Raw genomic sequence first — 20,148 nt, 5'->3', positions numbered from 1 at the left:
CCATTACACTAGTGACACTGATCCATCACCTCTCAAAGTCCCTTCTCTGCTCTTCTGAGCAAGTTTAGTAAAGCTCATTTTATGCTTTAATTTCCATAAATGAATGCCCCTGTGGTGAATCACTGTACGTGTGTGGCCCAAAGACATACAAAATAGATGAGATTGTGGGTCTTAGGAGCAGAGGATCATCCTCCTAATTTTAGTTTGGTATGTGATGATTACATATTATATTCTTGTAGATAAAATTAGTTCATCCACTCCCACTGACAACAAACTTTGGCCTCCATTAATTTGTTCGATTTAGTGCAAGTATATGTAGCTATTTCATTATAATTTGGTTTTATGATCACTGAAACCTGGATATTAATCATAAAACTTGGCTATCTAGGTGAGATCTAGAGTGATGGTAACTCTAGCTAGATAAATTCAGAACCAATTCATCTGACTGGTTCACAAATTAACATATTGCTCTATTTATTAACCTTGTTACAATACAGAGAGCATCACAACAAAAAAATCTATAATACAGAGAACATTACAGTAAAAAATCTACAATACAGACAGCAGTTTAATGGTGTCACTAAACCATCAGCTCTCAATGTCCCTTCTCTGTCACTCTAATCAAATTTACTAAAGCTCAATTCAAGCTTTAATTTCCATTACTGAATGCCCCCGTGGTACATTACTGTACATTTGTGCAAAACTGAATAGAGAAAATTGTGTGCCTGAGGAGCATACGGACATCTTCCCAAATTTTGCTTTTGGGCTCCAAGTTTGCATATTATTTTCTGCTACAAAAAACTTTAATTCACTCTCACTGATAACATCATTACATTTCCGCAGTCTAGTTTAATTGGGCAATGGAGGTTATTGACAATTTCTTACCTAAAGCTACAGTATGGGAAGTTTATGAACGGTTGTAGTTATAAAAAATGTGTTCTATGCAGACAACACTACAGGACTGCACTTCAGAATGACCAGCAGAGGGCAGACTAGTGACAGACCAAGTGCAACATCTTCCTCTATTCCTCTAGCCACCACCTATAGTAGACAAGGTTGGTAATGACATTCCAGTAGCTTTAAACATAACATTTTGTGTTCATTTATACATAAAAAAATGTTGTTTACCATTCATTTATAAGAATGTTATGTTCTAACTAATTCCTGCAAATATCTTTAGCCTTAATTGGTTTGTTCAGATTGGTGTAGATATATGTAATTATTTCTCTTTAATTCAGAACTTATTTGTGACATAAGTCTGGTTTTAAGATCACTGAACCCTGAAAAAAAATTGCTTTGGGGCTCCATGATTGCATATTATATTCTTATGAAAATAAATAGTTTATTCGCTCTCAATGACAACAACATTACTTTTACTGAGTCTAGTGTTACTCGGACAGGTACTGTATGTTACTGATTGTTTCATATATAAAAACTACAATATCAGCAGTGCATGAGAGGTGACAGTTATATAAAATGTATTCTATACAGAAACCACTACAGTACTGTACTCCAGAACCACAAGCAGAGGCCATACTACTAACAGTTCCAGTGCAACATCTTCCACCCCTCTAACTACCTCCAAAAGTAGACAAGGTTGGTAGTGACCTTCTAGCTGTTTAAAACAATTCATTTTGTATTACTTTATAAAAAAAGACAAATATATTTCAAATTCAATTATATGTAGGATTTTTATGTTCTTAAAAATACAAATCCATGGCTTCCATTGATTTGTTGAAATTTGTGCAGTTATATGTAGTTATTTCTCTTTAATTCTTGACTGACTTGTGGCATAAAATCTGATTTTAAGATCAATTAAACCTACTATAAACACTAATTGTAAAACTTGGCTCTCTGGATGAGACCAGGGGGAATATTTACTAATGTTAGAGTTTTTTGTAAGTTGGGTTTTTAACCATATCAACCAATCAGATTCTAGCTGGTATCTTCTAGAAGGTGCCAGATAACTGTCAATTAGAATCTCATTGGTTGCTATGGGCAACAACTCCACTTCTAAAAATCTGCACTTTAGTAAATACAATATACCTCCTAGAGCGATGGTAACCTTAGCTACATAAATGCCCCAAAAATGTATCTAGCTAGTTCATGACTCAACAAATGGCTGATTTAATATTTAACCTTGTACCAATACAGAGAGCATCACAGTGACATATCTGCAATACATAAATTATTTCTGCATCATAAATACAGCTTGGTAGTAAGGGAATCTGGTGATACATTTGTCATCTCTGGAGGTCATTACTCTTCTCTTCTCTTCTGAGAATGCTTAGTAAAGTCCTTTTTGTGATTTCAGTTTCACAACCAAAGGCCCAAATTGTAAATCACTGTACATGTGAAGCTTAGGTTGATGCCTCAGAGAAGATAGACAGCTTTCCAAATTATAGTGAATCACTGTATAAAATCTACAATATAGAGAGCATCACAGTAAACAAATGTAAAATATTGACAGCAGTTTAATGGTGACACAGATTCATAGGATCTCCAGTTCCCTTCTCTGCTCTTCTGGACAGTTTAGTAAAGCTCAATTAAGTTTTAATTTCCATTAATGAATGCCCCCGTGGTGCATCAATGTACATGTTTGGCCCACAGGCATACTGAATTAGAAAGATTGTGGGTCTTAGGAGCAGCAAGACATCATCCCATATATTGCTTTGGGGCTTCATGATTGCATATTATTTTCTTATGAAAAAAATAGTTTATTCACTCTCACTGACAACAACATTATTTTTATTTAGTCTAGTGTTACTCGGCCAGGTACTGTTGGTTATTTATTGTTTCATATACAAAAACTACAATATCAGCAGTGCATGAGAGGCGACAGTTATATAAAATGTATTCTATGCAGAATTCACTACAGTACCGCACTACAGAACCTCCAGCAGAGGGCCGACTACTAATATATCCAGTGCAACATCTTCCAAACCTGTAAACATCTCCAAAAGTAGACAAGGTTGGTAGTGACCTATTAGCAGCAAAAAACAATTCATTTTCTATTACAACCTTTAGCCTCCATTGATTTGTTGAAATTTGTGCAGGTATATGTAGTTATTTCTCTTCAATTCAGGACTGACTTGTGGTATAAAGTCTGATTATAAGGTCAATTAAACCTACTGTAAACACTAATTGTAAAACTTGGCTATCTCATTGAGACCAGGGGGTATATTTATTTGGAGTTATTGTCCATATCAACCTATTAGATTATAGCTGTTATCTTCTAGAAGCAATACAGAGAGCAAAACAGTGACATATCTGCGATACATAAAGTATTTCTATGGCATAACTACAGCTTGGTGATGAGGGGAACCTGGTGATACATTTGTCATCTCTGGAGGTCCTCACTCTGCTCTTCTCTTCTGAGAATGCTCAGTAAAGTCCTTTTTGTGATTTCAGTTCCACAACCAAAGGCCCAAATTGTAAATCACTGTACATGTGAAGCTTAGGTTGATGCCTCAGAGAAGATAGACAGCTTTCCAAATTATAATGAATCACTGTATAAAATCTACAATATAGAGAGCATCACAGTAAACAAATGTAAAATATTGACAGCAGTTTAATGGTGACACAGATTCATAGGATCTCCAGTTACCTTCTCTGCTCTTCTGGATAGTTTAGTAAAGCTCAATTTGTAAATCACTGTACATCTGAAGCTTAGATTGATGCCTCAGAGCAGATACACAGCTTTCCGAGTTATAGTTTGGGGTGCAATGATTGCATATTATGTCCTTGTGGAAAAAAGTTAGTTCATCAACTCCCATTGACAACAACAGTACTTTACCTCAGTCTAATGTAACTGGGCTAGCGAGGTGATTGACAAATATAGACAGTGTATGACCAGTCGTAGGTATATAAAATGTATTCTATGCAGACAACACTACAGGACTGTCCTTCAGAATGACCAGCAGAGGGCAGACTAGTGACAGACCAAGTGCAACATCTTCATCTATTCCTCTAACCACCACCGACAGTAGACAAGGTTGGTAGTGACTTAAACAATTATATTTTGCATTCATTGACATAAATATATATATTTTTTGCTTCCCGCATTCTTTCAATTGCATTTGGCCTCCCTTGATTTGTTTAAAATGGTTCAGTTATATGTAGACACTTCTCTTAAATTTAGGACTGACTTGTGACTTAAAGTCTGATTTTAAAAACACTGAAACTTGAACACTAAACATAAAACTTGGAATTCTTGGTGAAATCAAGAGTAATGGCAACTGTTGCTAGATATATTCAGAACCAACTTATCTAACTGGTTTGAGAACAGACATGTGGTCAGTTCAATTAACCCTGAACCCATAAAGAGAGCATCACAGTAAGTTATACTGTATATAACGCAGTCAGCATTACACTAGTGACACTGATCCATCAGCTCTCCAAGTCCCTTCTCTGCTCTTCTGAGCAAGTTTAGTAAAGCTCATTTTAAGCTTTAATTTCCAAAAAAGGAATGCCCCTGTGGTGAATCACTGTACGTGTGTGGCCCAAAGACATACAAAATAGAAGAGATTGTGGGTCTTAGGAGCAGAGGATCATCCTCCTAATTTTAGTTTGGTAAGTGATGAGTACATATTATATTCTTGTAGATAAAATTAGTTCATCCACTCCCACTGACAACAAACTTTGGCCTCCGTTAATTTGTTCGATTTAGTGCAAGTATATGTAGTTATTTCATTATAATTTGTATTAATGATCACTGAAACCTGGATAGTAATCATAAAACCTGGCTATCTAGGTGAGATCTAGAGTGATGGTAACTCTAGCTAGATAAATTCAGAACCAATTCATCTGACTGGTTCACAAATTAACATATTGCTCTATTTATTAACCTTGTTACAATACAGAGAGCATCACAACAAAAAAATCTATAATTCAGAGAGCATTACAGTAAAAAATCTACAATACAGACAGCAGTTTAATGGTGTCACTAAACCATCAGCTCTCAATGTCCCTTCTCTTCCACTCTAATCAAATTCACTAAAGCTCAATTCAAGCCTTAATTTCTATTACTGAATGCCCCCGTGGTACATTACTGTACATTTGTGGCTCAAATGCATACTGAATAGAGAAAATTGAGGGCCTGAGGAGCATACGGACATCTTCCCAAATTTTGCTTTTGGGCTCCAAGTTTGCATATTATTTTCTCCTACAAAAAACTTGAATTCACTCTCACTGACAACATCATTACATTTCCGCAGTCTTGTTTAACTGGGCAAGGGAGGTTATTGACAATTTCTTACCTAAAGCTACAGTATGGGAAGTGTATGAATGGTTGTAGTGATATAAAATGTATTCTATGCAGACAACACTACAGGACTGCACTTCAGAATGACCAGCAGAGGGCACACTAGTGACAGACCAAGTGCAACATCTTCCTCTATTCCTCTAGCCACCACCTATAGTAGACAAGGTTGGTAATGACATTCCAGTAACTTTAAACATAACATTTTGTGTTCATTTATACATAAAAAAATGTTGTTTACCATTCATTTATAAGAATGTTATGTTCTAACTAATTCCTGCAAGTATCTTTAGCCTTAATTGGTTTGTTCAGATTGGTGAAGGTATATGTAATTATTTCTCTTTAATTCAGAACTTTTTTGTGACATAAAGTCTGGTTTTAAGATCACTGAACCCTGAAAAAAAATTGCTTTGGGGCTCCATGATTGCATATTATATTCTTATGAAAATAAATAGTTTATTCGATCTCAATGACAACAACATTACTTTTACTGAGTCTAGTGTTACTTGGACAGGTACTGTAGGTTACTGATTGTTTCATATATAAAATCTACAATATCAGCATTGCATGAGAGGTGACAGTTATATAAAATGTATTCTATACAGAAACCACTACAGTACTGTACTCCAGAACCACAAGCAGAGGCCATACTACTAACAGTTCCAGTGCAACATCTTCCACCCCTCTAACTACCTCCAAAAGTAGACAAGGTTGGTAGTGACCTTCTAGCTGTTTAAAACAATTCATTTTGTATTACTTTATAAAAAAGACAAATATATTTCAAATTCAATTATATGTAGGATTTTTATGTTCTTAAAAATACAAATCAATGGCTTCCATTGATTTGTTGAAATTTGTGCAGTTATATGTAGTTATTTCTCTTTAATTCTGGACTGACTTGTGGCATAAAATCTGATTTTAAGATCAATTAAACCTACTATAAACACTAATTGTAAACTTTGCTATCTGGATGAGACCAGGGGGTATATTTACTAAAGTTAGGGTTTTTTGGAAGTGGAGTTTTTGACCATACCAACCAATCAGATTCTAGCTGGTATCTTCTAGAAGGTGCCAGATAACTGTCAATTAGAATCTCATTGGTTGCTATGGGCAACAACTCCACTTCTAAAAATCTGCACTTCAGTAAATACAATATACCTCCTTGAGTGATGGTAACCTTAGCTACATAAATGCCCAACCAATTTATCTAGCTAGTTCATGACTCAACAAATGGCTGATTTAATATTTAACCTTGTACCAGTACAGAGAGCATCACAGTGACATATCTGCAATACATAAATTATTTCTGCATCATAAATACAGCTTGGTAGTAAGGGAATCTGGTGATACATTTGTCATCTCTGGAGGTCATTACTCTTCTCTTCTCTTCTGAGAATGCTTAGTAAAGTCCTTTTTGTGATTTCAGTTTCACAACCAAAGGCCCAAATTGTAAATCACTGTACATGTGAAGCTTAGGTTGATGCCTCAGAGAAGATAGACAGCTTTCCAAATTATAGTGAATCACTGTATAAAATCTACAATATAGAGAGCATCACAGTAAACAAATGTAAAATATTGACAGCAGTTTAATGGTGACACAGATTCATAGGATCTCCAGTTCCCTTCTCTGCTCTTCTGGATAGTTTAGTAAAGCTCAATTTAAGCTTTAATTTCCATAAATGAATGCCCCCGTGGTGCATCAATGTACATGTTTGGCCCACAGGCATACTGAATTAGAAAGATTGTGGGTCTTAGGAGCAGCAAGACATCTTCCCAAATATTGCTTTGGGGCTCCATGATTGCATATTATGTTCTTATGAAAAAAATAGTTTAATCACTCTCACTGACAACAACATTATTTTTATTTAGTCTAGTGTTACTCGGCCAGGTACTGTAGGTTATTTATTGTTTCATATACAAAAACTACAATATCAGCAGTGCATGAGAGGCGACAGTTATATAAAATGTATTCTATGCAGAATTCACTACAGTACCGCACTACAGAACCTCCAGCAGAGGGCCGACTACTAATATATCCAGTGCAACATCTTCCAAACCTGTAAACATCTCCAAAAGTAGACAAGGTTGGTAGTGACCTATTAGCAGCAAAAAACAATTCATTTTGTATTACAACCTTTAGCCTCCATTGATTTGTTGACATTTGTGCAGGTATATGTAGTTATTTCTCTTCAATTCAGGACTGACTTGTGGTATAAAGTCTGATTATAAGGTCAATTAAACCTACTGTAAACACTAATTGTAAAACTTGGCTATCTCGTTGAGACCAGGGGGTATATTTTTTGGAGTTATTGTCCATATCAACCTATTAGATAATATAGCTGTTATCTTCTAGAAGCAAAACAGAGAGCAAAACAGTGACATATCTGCGATACATAAAGTATTTCTATGGCATAACTATAGCTTGGTGATGAGGGGAACCTGGTGATAGATTTGTCATCTCTGGAGGTCCTCACTCTGCTCTTCTCTTCTGAGAATGCTCAGTAAAGTCCTTTTTGTGATTTCAGTTCCACAACTAAAGACCCAAATTGTAAATCACTGTACATCTGAAGCTTAGATTGATGCCTCAGAGCAGATAGACAGTTTTCCGAGTTATAGTTTGGGGTGCGATGATTGCATATTATGTCCTTGTGGGAAAAAGTTAGTTCATCAACTCCCATTGACAACAACAGTACTTTACCTCAGTCTAATGTAACTGGGCAAGCGAGGTAATTGACAAATATAGACAGTGTATGACCAGTCGTAGGTATATAAAATGTATTCTATGCAGACAACACTACAGGACTGTTCTTCAGAATGACCAGCAGAGGGCAGACTAGTGACAGACCAAGTGCAACATCTTCATCTATTCCTCTAACCACCACCGACAGTAGACAAGGTTGGTAGTGACTTAAACAATTATATTTTGCATTCATTGACATAAATATATATTTCTTTTGCTTCCCGCATTCTTTCAATTGCATTTGGCCTCCCTTGATTTGTTTAAAATGGTTCAGTTATATGTAGACACTTCTCTTAAATTTAGGACTGACTTGTAACATAAAGTCTGATTTTAAAAACACTGAAACTTGAACACTAAACATAAAACTTGGAATTCTTGGTGAAATCAAGAGTAATGGCAACTGTTGCTAGATATATTCAGAACCAACTTATCTAACTGGTTTGAGAACAGACATGTGGTCAGTTCAATTAACCCTGAACCCATAAAGAAAGCATCACAGTAAGTTATACTGTTTATAACGCAGTCAGCATTACACTAGTGACACTGATCCATCAGCTCTCCAAGTCCCTTCTCTGCTCTTCTGAGCAAGTTAGTAAAGCTCATTTTAAGCTTTAATTTCCACAAATGAATGCCCCTGTGGTGAATCACTGTACGTGTGTGGCCCAAAGACATACAAAATAGAAGAGATTGTGGGTCTTAGGAGCAGAGGATCATCCTCCTAATTTTAGTTTGGTATGTGATGATTACATATTATTTTCTTGTAGATAAAATTAGTTCATCCACTCCCACTGACAACAAACTTTGGCCTCCGTTAATTTGTTCGATTTAGTGCAAGTATATGTAGTTATTTCATTATAATTTGTATTTACGATCACTGAAACCTGGATATTAATCATAAAACTTGGCTATCTAGGTGAGATCTAGAGTGATGGTAACTCTAGCTAGATAAATTCAGAACCAATTCATCTGACTGGTTCACAAATTAACATATTGCTCTATTTATTAACCTTGTTACAATACAGAGAGCATCACAACAAAAAAATCTATAATACAGAGAGCATTACAGTAAAAAATCTACAATACAGACAGCAGTTTAATGATGTCACTAAACCATCAGCTCTCAATGTCCCTTCTCTGCCACTCTAATCAAATTCACTAAAGCTCAATTCAAGCCTTAATTTCTATTACTGAATGCCCCCGTGGTACATTACTGTACATTTGTGGCTCAAATGCATACTGAATAGAGAAAATTGAGGGCCTGAGGAGCATACGGACATCTTCCCAAATTTTGCTTTTGGGCTCCAAGATTGCATATTATTTTCTTCTACAATAAACTTTAATTCACTCTCACTGACAACATCATTACATTTCCGCAGTCTAGTTTAACTGGGCAAGGGAGGTTATTGACAATTTCTTACCTAAAGCTACAGTATGGGAAGTGTATGGATGGTTGTAGTGATATAAAATGTATTCTATGCAGACAACACTACAGGACTGCACTTCAGAATGACCAGCAGAGGGCACACTAGTGACAGACCAAGTGCAACATCTTCCTCTATTCCTCTAGCCACCACCTATAGTAGACAAGGTTGGTAATGACATTCCAGTAACTTTAAACATAACATTTTGTGTTCATTTATACATAAAAAAATGTTGTTTACCATTCATTTATAAGAATGTTATGTTCTAACTAATTCCTGCAAGTATCTTTAGCCTTAATTGGTTTGTTCAGATTGGTGTAGGTATATGTAATTATTTCTCTTTAATTCAGAACTTATTTGTGACATAAAGTCTGGTTTTAAGATCACTGAACCCTGAAAAAAAATTGCTTTGGGGCTCCATGATTGCATATTATATTCTTATGAAAATAAATAGTTTATTCGCTCTCAATGACAACAACATTACTTTTACTGAGTCTAGTGTTACTTGGACAGGTACTGTAGGTTACTGATTGTTTCATATATAAAAACTACAATATCAGCAGTGCATGAGAGGTGACAGTTATATAAAATGTATTCTATACAGAAACCACTACAGTACTGTACTCCAGAACCACAAGCAGAGGCCATACTACTAACAGTTCCAGTGCAACATCTTCCACCCCTCTAACTACCTCCAAAAGTAGACAAGGTTGGTAGTGACCTTCTAGCTGTTTAAAACAATTCATTTTGTATTACTTTATAAAAAAGACAAATATATTTCAAATTCAATTATATGTAGGATTTTTATGTTCTTAAAAATACAAATCAATGGCTTCCATTGATTTGTTGAAATTTGTGCAGTTATATGTAGTTATTTCTCTTTAATTCTGGACTGACTTGTGGCATAAAATCTGATATTAAGATCAATTAAACCTACTATAAACACTAATTGTAAACTTTGCTATCTGGATGAGACCAGGGGGTATATTTACTAAAGTTAGGGTTTTTTGGAAGTGGAGTTTTTGACCATACCAACCAATCAGATTCTAGCTGGTATCTTCTAGAAGGTGCCAGATAACTGTCAATTAGAATCTCATTGGTTGCTATGGGCAACAACTCCACTTCTAAAAATCTGCACTTCAGTAAATACAATATACCTCCTTGAGTGATGGTAACCTTAGCTACATAAATGCCCAACCAATTTATCTAGCTAGTTCATGACTCAACAAATGGCTGATTTAATATTTAACCTTGTACCAGTACAGAGAGCATCACAGTGACATATCTGCAATACATAAATTATTTCTGCATCATAAATACAGCTTGGTAGTAAGGGAATATGGTAATACATTTGTCATCTCTGGAGGTCATTACTCTTCTCTTCTCTTCTCTTCTGAGAATGCTTAGTAAAGTCCTTTTTGTGATTTCAGTTTCACAACCAAAGGCCCAAATTGTAAATCTCTGTACATGTGAAGCTTAGGTTGATGCCTCAGAGTAGATAGACAGCTTTCCAAATTATAGTGAATCACTGTATAAAATCTACAATATAGAGAGCATCACAGTAAACAAATGTAAAATATTGACAGCAGTTTAATGGTGACACAGATTCATAGGATCTCCAGTTCCCTTCTCTGCTCTTCTGGATAGTTTAGTAAAGCTCAATTTAAGCTTTAATTTCCATTAATGAATGCCCCCGTGGTGCATCAATGTACATGTTTGGCCCACAGGCATACTGAATTAGAAAGATTGTGGGTCTTAGGAGCAGCAAGACATCTTCCCAAATATTGCTTTGGGGCTCCATGATTGCATATTATGTTCTTATGAAAAAAATAGTTTATTCACTCTCACTGACAACAACATTATTTTTATTTAGTCTAGTGTTACTCGGCCAGGTACTGTAGGTTATTTATTGTTTCATATACAAAAACTACAATATCAGCAGTGCATGAGAGGTGACAGTTATATAAAATGTATTCTATGCAGAATTCACTACAGTACCGCACTACAGAACCTCCAGCAGAGGGCCGACTACTAATATATCCAGTGCAACATCTTCCAAACCTGTAAACATCTCCAAAAGTAGACAAGGTTGGTAGTGACCTATTAGCAGCAAAAAACAATTCATTTTGTATTACAACCTTTAGCCTCCATTGATTTGTTGACATTTGTGCAGGTATATGTAGTTATTTCTCTTCAATTCAGGACTGACTTGTGGTATAAAGTCTGATTATAAGGTCAATTAAACCTACTGTAAACACTAATTGTAAAACTTGGCTATCTCGTTGAGACCAGGGGGTATATTTTTTGGAGTTATTGTCTATATCAACCTATTAGATAATATAGCTGTTATCTTCTAGAAGCAAAACAGAGAGCAAAACAGTGACATATCTGCGATACATAAAGTATTTCTATGGCATAACTATAGCTTGGTGATGAGGGGAACCTGGTGATAGATTTGTCATCTCTGGAGGTCCTCACTCTGCTCTTCTCTTCTGAGAATGCTCAGTAAAGTCCTTTTTGTGATTTCAGTTCCACAACTAAAGACCCAAATTGTAAATCACTGTACATCTGAAGCTTAGATTGATGCCTCAGAGCAGATAGACAGTTTTCCGAGTTATAGTTTGGGGTGCGATGATTGCATATTATGTCCTTGTGGCAAAAAGTTAGTTCATTAACTCCCATTGACAACAACAGTACTTTACCTCAGTCTAATGTAACTGGGCAAGCGAGGTAATTGACAAATATAGACAGTGTATGACCAGTCGTAGGTATATAAAATGTATTCTATGCAGACAACACTACAGGACTGTTCTTCAGAATGACCAGCAGAGGGCAGACTAGTGACAGACCAAGTGCAACATCTTCATCTATTCCTCTAACCACCACCGACAGTAGACAAGGTTGGTAGTGACTTAAACAATTATATTTTGCATTCATTGACATAAATATATATTTCTTTTGCTTCCCGCATTCTTTCAATTGCATTTGGCCTCCCTTGATTTGTTTAAAATGGTTCAGTTATATGTAGACACTTCTCTTAAATTTAGGACTGACTTGTAACATAAAGTCTGATTTTAAAAACACTGAAACTTGAACACTAAACATAAAACTTGGAATTCTTGGTGAAATCAAGAGTAATGGCAACTGTTGCTAGATATATTCAGAACCAACTTATCTAACTGGTTTGAGAACAGACATGTGGTCAGTTCAATTAACCCTGAACCCATAAAGAAAGCATCACAGTAAGTTATACTGTTTATAACGCAGTCAGCATTACACTAGTGACACTGATCCATAAGCTCTCCAAGTCCCTTCTCTGCTCTTCTGAGCAAGTTAGTAAAGCTCATTTTAAGCTTTAATTTCCACAAATGAATGCCCCTGTGGTGAATCACTGTACGTGTGTGGCCCAAAGACATACAAAATAGAAGAGATTGTGGGTCTTAAGAGCAGAGGATCATCATCCTAATTTTAGTTTGGTATGTGATGATTACATATTATATTCTTGTAGATAAAATTAGTTCATCCACTCCCACTGACAACAAACTTTGGCCTCCGTTAATTTGTTCGATTTAGTGCAAGTATATGTAGTTATTTCATTATAATTTGTATTTACGATCACTGAAACCTGGATATTAATCATAAAACTTGGCTATCTAGGTGAGATCTAGAGTGATTGTAACTCTAGCTAGATAAATTCAGAACCAATTCATCTGACTGGTTCACAAATTAACATATTGCTCTATTTATTAACCTTGTTACAATACAGAGAGCATCACAACAAAAAAATCTATAATACAGAGAGCATTACAGTAAAAAATCTACAATACAGACAGCAGTTTAATGATGTCACTAAACCATCAGCTCTCAATGTCCCTTCTCTGCCACTCTAATCAAATTCACTAAAGCTCAATTCAAGCCTTAATTTCTATTACTGAATGCCCCCGTGGTACATTACTGTACATTTGTGGCTCAAATGCATACTGAATAGAGAAAATTGTGGGCCTGAGGAGCATACGGACATCTTCCCAAATTTTGCTTTTGGGCTCCAAGATTGCATATTATTTTCTTCTACAATAAACTTTAGTTCACTCTCACTGACAACATCATTACATTTCCGCAGTCTAGTTTAACTGGGCAAGGGAGGTTATTGACAATTTCTTACCTAAAGCTACAGTATGGGAAGTGTATGAATGGTTGTAGTGATATAAAATGTATTCTATGCAGACAACCCTACAGGACTGCACTTCAGAATGACCAGCAGAGGGCACACTGGTGACAGACCAAGTGCAACATCTTCCTCTATTCCTCTAGCCACCACCTATAGTAGACAAGGTTGGTAATGACATTCCAGTAACTTTAAACATAACAATTTGTGTTCATTTATACATAAAAAAATGTTGTTTACCATTCATTTATAAGAATGTTATGTTCTTACTAATTCCTGCAAATATCTTTAGCCTTAATTGGTTTGTTCAGATTGTTGTAGGTATATGTAATTATTTCTCTTTAATTCAGAACTTTTTTGTGACATAAAGTCTGGTTTTAAGATCACTGAACCCTGAAAAAAAATTGCTTTGGGGCTCCATGATTGCATATTATATTCTTATGAAAATAAATAGTTTATTCGATCTCAATGACAACAACATTACTTTTACTGAGTCTAGTGTTACTCGGACAGGTACTGTATGTTACTGATTGTTTCATATATAAAAACTACAATATCAGCAGTGCATGAGAGGTGACAGTTATATAAAATGTATTCTATACAGAAACCACTACAGTACTGTACTCCAGAACCACAAGCAGAGGCCATACTACTAACAGTTCCAGTGCAACATCTTCCACCCCTCTAACTACCTCCAAAAGTAGACAAGGTTGGTAGTGACCTTCTAGCTGTTTAAAACAATTCATTTTGTATTACTTTATAAAAAAGACAAATATATTTCAAATTCAATTATATGTAGGATTTTTATGTTCTTAAAAATACAAATCAATGGCTTCCATTGATTTGTTGAAATTTGTGCAGTTATATGTAGTTATTTCTCTTTAATTCTGGACTGACTTGTGGCATAAAATCTGATTTTAAGATCAATTAAACCTACTATAAACACTAATTGCTAATTTGCTATCTGGATGAGACCAGGGGGTATATTTACAAAAGTTAGGGTTTTTTGTAAGTGGAGTTTTTGACCATATCAACCAATCAGATTCTAGCTGGTATCTTCTAGAAGGTTGCAGATAACTGTCAATTAGAATCTCATTGGTTGCTATGGGCAACAACTCCACTTCTAAAAATCTGCACTTTAGTAAATACAATAAACCTCCTAGAGTGATGGTAACCTTAGCTACATAAATGCCCAACCAATTTATCTAGCTAGTTCATGACTCAACAAATGGCTGATTTAATATTTAACCTTGTACCAATTCAGAGAGCATCACAGTGACATATCTGCAATACATAAATTATTTCTGCATCATAAATACAGCTTGGTAGTAAGGGAATCTGGTGATACATTTGTCATCTCTGGAGGTCATTACTCTTCTCTTCTCTTCTGAGAATGCTTAGTAAAGTCCTTTTTGTGATTTCAGTTTCACAACCAAAGGCCCAAATTGTAAATCACTGTACATGTGAAGCTTAGGTTGATGCCTCAGAGAAGATAGACAGCTTTCCAAATTATAGTGAATCACTGTATAAAATCTACAATATAGAGAGCATCACAGTAAACAAATGTAAAATATTGACAGCAGTTTAATGGTGACACAGATTCATAGGATCTCCAGTTCCCTTCTCTGCTCTTCTGGATAGTTTAGTAAAGCTCAATTTAAGCTTTAATTTCCATTAATGAATGCCCCCGTGGTGCATCAATGTACATGTTTGGCCCACAGGCATACTGAATTAGAAAGATTGTGGGTCTTAGGAGCAGCAAGACATCTTCCCAAATATTGCTTTGGGGCTCCATGATTGCATATTATGTTCTTATGAAAAAAATAGTTTATTCACTCTCACTGACAACAACATTATTTTTATTTAGTCTAGTGTTACTCGGCCAGGTACTGTAGGTTATTTATTGTTTCGTATACAAAAACTACAATATCAGCAGTGCATGAGAGGTGACAGTTATATAAAATGTATTCTATGCAGAATTCACTACAGTACCGCACTACAGAACCTCCAGCAGAGGGCCGACTACTAATATATCCAGTGCAACATCTTCCAAACCTGTAAACATCTCCAAAAGTAGACAAGGTTGGTAGTGACCTATTAGCAGCAAAAAACAATTCATTTTGTATTACAACCTTTAGCCTCCATTGATTTGTTGAAATTTGTGCAGGTATATGTAGTTATTTCTCTTCAATTCAGGACTGACTTGTGGTATAAAGTCTGATTATAAGGTCAATTAAACCTACTGTAAACACTAATTGTAAAACTTGGCTATCTCGTTGAGACCAGGGGGTATATTTTTTTGGAGTTATTGTCCATATCAACCTATTAGATAATATAGCTGTTATCTTCTAGAAGCAAAACAGAGAGCAAAACAGTGACATATCTGCGATACATAAAGTATTTCTATGGCATAACTACAGCTTGGTGATGAGGGGAACCTGGTGATAGATTTGTCATCTCTGGAGGTCCTCACTCTGCTCTTCTCTTCTGAGAATGCTCAGTAAAGTCCTTTTTGTGATTTCAGTTCCACAACTAAAGACCCAAATTGTAAATCACTGTACATCTGAAGCTTAGATTGATGCCTCAGAGCAGATAGACAGTTTTCCGACTTATAGTTTGGGGTGCGATGATTGCATTTTATGTCCTTGTGGGAAAAAGTTAGTTCATCAACTCCCATTGACAACAACAGTACTTTACCTCAGTCTAATGTAACTGGGCAAGCGAGGTAATTGACAAATATAGACAGTGTATGACCAGTCGTAGGTATATAAAATGTATTCTATGCAGACAACACTACAGGACTGTTCTTCAGAATGACCAGCAGAGGGCAGACTAGTGACAGACCAAGTGCAACATCTTCATCTATTCCTCTAACCACCACCGACAGTAGACAAGGTTGGTAGTGACTTAAACAATTATATTTTGCATTAATTGACATAAATATATATTTTTTTTGCTTCCCGCATTCTTTCAATTGCATTTGGCCTCCCTTGATTTGTTTAAAATGGTTCAGTAATATGTAGACACTTCTCTTAAATTTAGGACTGACTTGTGACTTAAAGTCTGATTTTAAAAACACTGAAACTTGAACACTAAACATAAAACTTGGAATTCTTGGTGAAATCAAGAGTAATGGCAACTGTTGCTAGATATATTCAGAACCAACTTATCTAACTGGTTTGAGAACAGACATGTGGTCAGTTCAATTAACCCTGAACCCATAAAGAGAGCATCACAGTAAGTTATACTGTATATAACGCAGTCAGCATTACACTAGTGACACTGATCCATCAGCTCTCCAAGTCCCTTCTCTGCTCTTCTGAGCAAGTTAGTAAAGCTCATTTTAAGCTTTAATTTCCACAAATGAATGCCCCTGTGGTGAATCACTGTACGTGTGTGGCCCAAAGACATACAAAATAGAAGAGATTGTGGGTCTTAGGAGCAGAGGATCATCCTCCTAATTTTAGTTTGGTATGTGATGATTACATATTATATTCTTGTAGATAAAATTAGTTCATCCACTCCCACTGACAACAAACTTTGGCCTCCGTTAATTTGTTCGATTTAGTGCAAGTATATGTAGTTATTTTATTATAATTTGTATTTACGATCACTGAAACCTGGATATTAATCATAAAACTTGGCTATCTAGGTGAGATCTAGAGTGATGGTAACTCTAGCTAGATAAATTCAGAACCAATTCATCTGACTGGTTCACAAATTAACATATTGCTCTATTTATTAACCTTGTTACAATACAGAGAGCATCACAACAAAAAAATCTATAATACAGAGAGCATTACAGTAAAAAATCTACAATACAGACAGCAGTTTAATGGTGTCACTAAACCATCAGCTCTCAATGTCCCTTCTCTGCCACTCTAATCAAATTCACTAAAGCTCAATTCAAGCCTTAATTTCTATTACTGAATGCCCCCGTGGTACATTACTGTACATTTGTGGCTCAAATGCATACTGAATAGAGAAAATTGTGGGCCTGAGGAGCATACGGACATCTTCCCAAATTTTGCTTTTGGGCTCCAAGATTGCATATTATTTTCTCCTACAATAAACTTTAATTCACTCTCACTGACAACATCATTACATTTCTGCAGTCTAGTTTAACTGGGCAAGGGAGGTTATTGACAATTTATTACCTAAAGCTACAGTATGGGAAGTGTATGAATGGTTGTAGTGATATAAAATGTATTCTATGCAGACAACCCTACAGGACTGCACTTCAGAATGACCAGCAGAGGGCACACTAGTGACAGACCAAGTGCAACATCTTCCTCTATTCCTCTAGCCACCACCTATAGTAGACAAGGTTGGTAATGACATTCCAGTAACATTAAACATAACAATTTGTGTTCATTTATACATAAAAAAATGTTGTTTACCATTCATTTATAATAATGTTATGTTCTTACTAATTCCTGCAAATATCTTTAGCCTTAATTGGCTTGTTCAGATTGTTGTAGGTATATGTAATTATTTCTCTTTAATTCAGAACTTTTTTGTGACATAAAGTCTGGTTTTAAGATCACTGAACCCTGAAAAAAAATTGCTTTGGGGCTCCATGATTGCATATTATATTCTTATGAAAATAAATAGTTTATTCGCTCTCAATGACAACAACATTACTTTTACTGAGTCTAGTGTTACTTGGACAGGTACTGTAGGTTACTGATTGTTTCATATATAAAAACTACAATACCAGCATTGCATGAGAGGTGACAGTTATATAAAATGTATTCTATACAGAAACCACTACAGTACTGTACTCCAGAACCACAGCTACTAACAGTTCCAGTGCAACATCTTCCACCCCTCTAACTACCTCCAAAAGTAGACAAGGTTGGTAGTAACCTTCTAGTTGTTTAAAACAATTCATTTTGTATTACTTTATAAAAAAGACAAATATATTTCAAATTCAATTATATGTAGGATTTTTATGTTCTTTCAAATACAAATCAATGGCTTCCATTGATTTGTTGAAATTTGTGCAGTTATTTGTAGTTATTTCTCTTTAATTCTGGACTGACTTGTGGCATAAAATCTGATATTAAGATCAATTAAACCTACTATAAACACTAATTGCTAATTTGCTATCTGGATGAGACCAGGGGTATATTTACAAAAGTTAGGGTTTTTTGTAAGTGGAGTTTTTGACCATATCAACCAATCAGATTCTAGCTGGTATCTTCTAGAAGGTGCCAGATAACTGTCAATTAGAATCTCATTGGTTGCTAAGGGCAACAACTCCACTTCTAAAAATCTGCACTTCAGTAAATACAATATACCTCCTAGAGCGATGGTAACCTTAGCTACATAAATGCCCAACCAATTTATCTAGCTAGTTCATGACTCAACAAATGGCTGATTTAATATTTAACCTTGTACCAATACAGAGAGCATCACAGTGACATATCTGCAATACATAAATTATTTCTGCATCATAAATACAGCTTGGTAGTAAGGGAATCTGGTGATACATTTATCATCTCTGGAGGTCATTACTCTTCTCTTCTCTTCTGAGAATGCTTAGTAAAGTCCTTTTTGTGATTTCAGTTTCAAAACCAAAGGCCCAAATTGTAAATCACTGTACATGTGAAGCTTAGGTTGATGCCTCAGAGAAGATAGACAGCTTTCCAAATTATAGTGAATCACTGTATAAAATCTACAATATAGAGAGCATCACAGTAAACAAATGTAAAATATTGACAGCAGTTTAATGGTGACACAGATTCATAGGATCTCCAGTTCCCTTCTCTGCTCTTCTGGATAGTTTAGTAGAGCTCAATTTAAGCTTTCATTTCCATAAATGAATGCCCCCGTGGTGCATCAATGTACATGTTTGGCCCACAGGCATACTGAATTAGAAAGATTGTGGGTCTTAGGAGCAGCAAGACATCTTCCGAAATATTGCTTTGGGGCTCCATGATTGCATATTATGTTCTTATGAAAAAAATAGTTTATTCACTCTCACTGACAACAACATTATTTTTATTTAGTCTAGTGTTACTCGGCCAGGTACTGTTGGTTATTTATTGTTTCATATACAAAAACTACAATATCAGCAGTGCATGAGAGGCGACAGTTATATAAAATGTATTCTATGCAGAATTCACTACAGTACCGCAATACAGAACCTCCAGCAGAGGGCCGACTACTAATATATCCAGTGCAACATCTTCCAAACCTGTAAACATCTCCAAAAGTAGACAAGGTTGGTAGTGACCTATTAGCAGCAAAAAACAATTCATTTTGTATTACAACCTTTAGCCTCCATTGATTTGTTGAAATTTGTGCAGGTATATGTAGTTATTTCTCTTCAATTCAGGACTGACTTGTGGTATAAAGTCTGATTATAAGGTCAATTAAACCTACTGTAAACACTAATTGTAAAACTTGGCTATCTCATTGATACCAGGGGGTATATTTTTTTGGGTTATTGTCCATATCAACCTATTAGATTATAGCTGTTATCTTCTAGAAGCAATACAGAGAGCAAAACAGTGACATATCTGCGATACATAAAGTATTTCTATGGCATAACTAC

At 35.5% G+C, this 20,148-nt stretch overlaps 1 protein-coding gene across 1 annotated transcript in view; it reads left to right on the top strand.

Moving 5' to 3' along the window:
- Nucleotides 1–20,148, top strand: part of LOC148442148 (uncharacterized) — a 290,790-nt gene that overhangs the window by 84,080 nt on the left and 186,562 nt on the right. The window contains exons 6-9 of the mRNA XM_088464170.1: nt 1,492–1,596; nt 5,866–5,970; nt 8,049–8,156; nt 16,374–16,481. Coding sequence (XP_088320296.1) covers nt 1,492–1,596; nt 5,866–5,970; nt 8,049–8,156; nt 16,374–16,481 — 426 coding nt within the window. The remainder of the gene's footprint in view (nt 1–1,491; nt 1,597–5,865; nt 5,971–8,048; nt 8,157–16,373; nt 16,482–20,148) is intronic.

This window comes from Taudactylus pleione, unplaced genomic scaffold, assembly GCF_031769625.1.
Source record: "Taudactylus pleione unplaced genomic scaffold, aTauple2 ptg001605l, whole genome shotgun sequence".
NCBI lineage: Eukaryota > Metazoa > Chordata > Amphibia > Anura > Myobatrachidae > Taudactylus > Taudactylus pleione.
The sequence above is the reverse complement of the archived record's forward strand: the minus strand, read 5'-3'. Positions and strand labels throughout refer to the sequence as shown.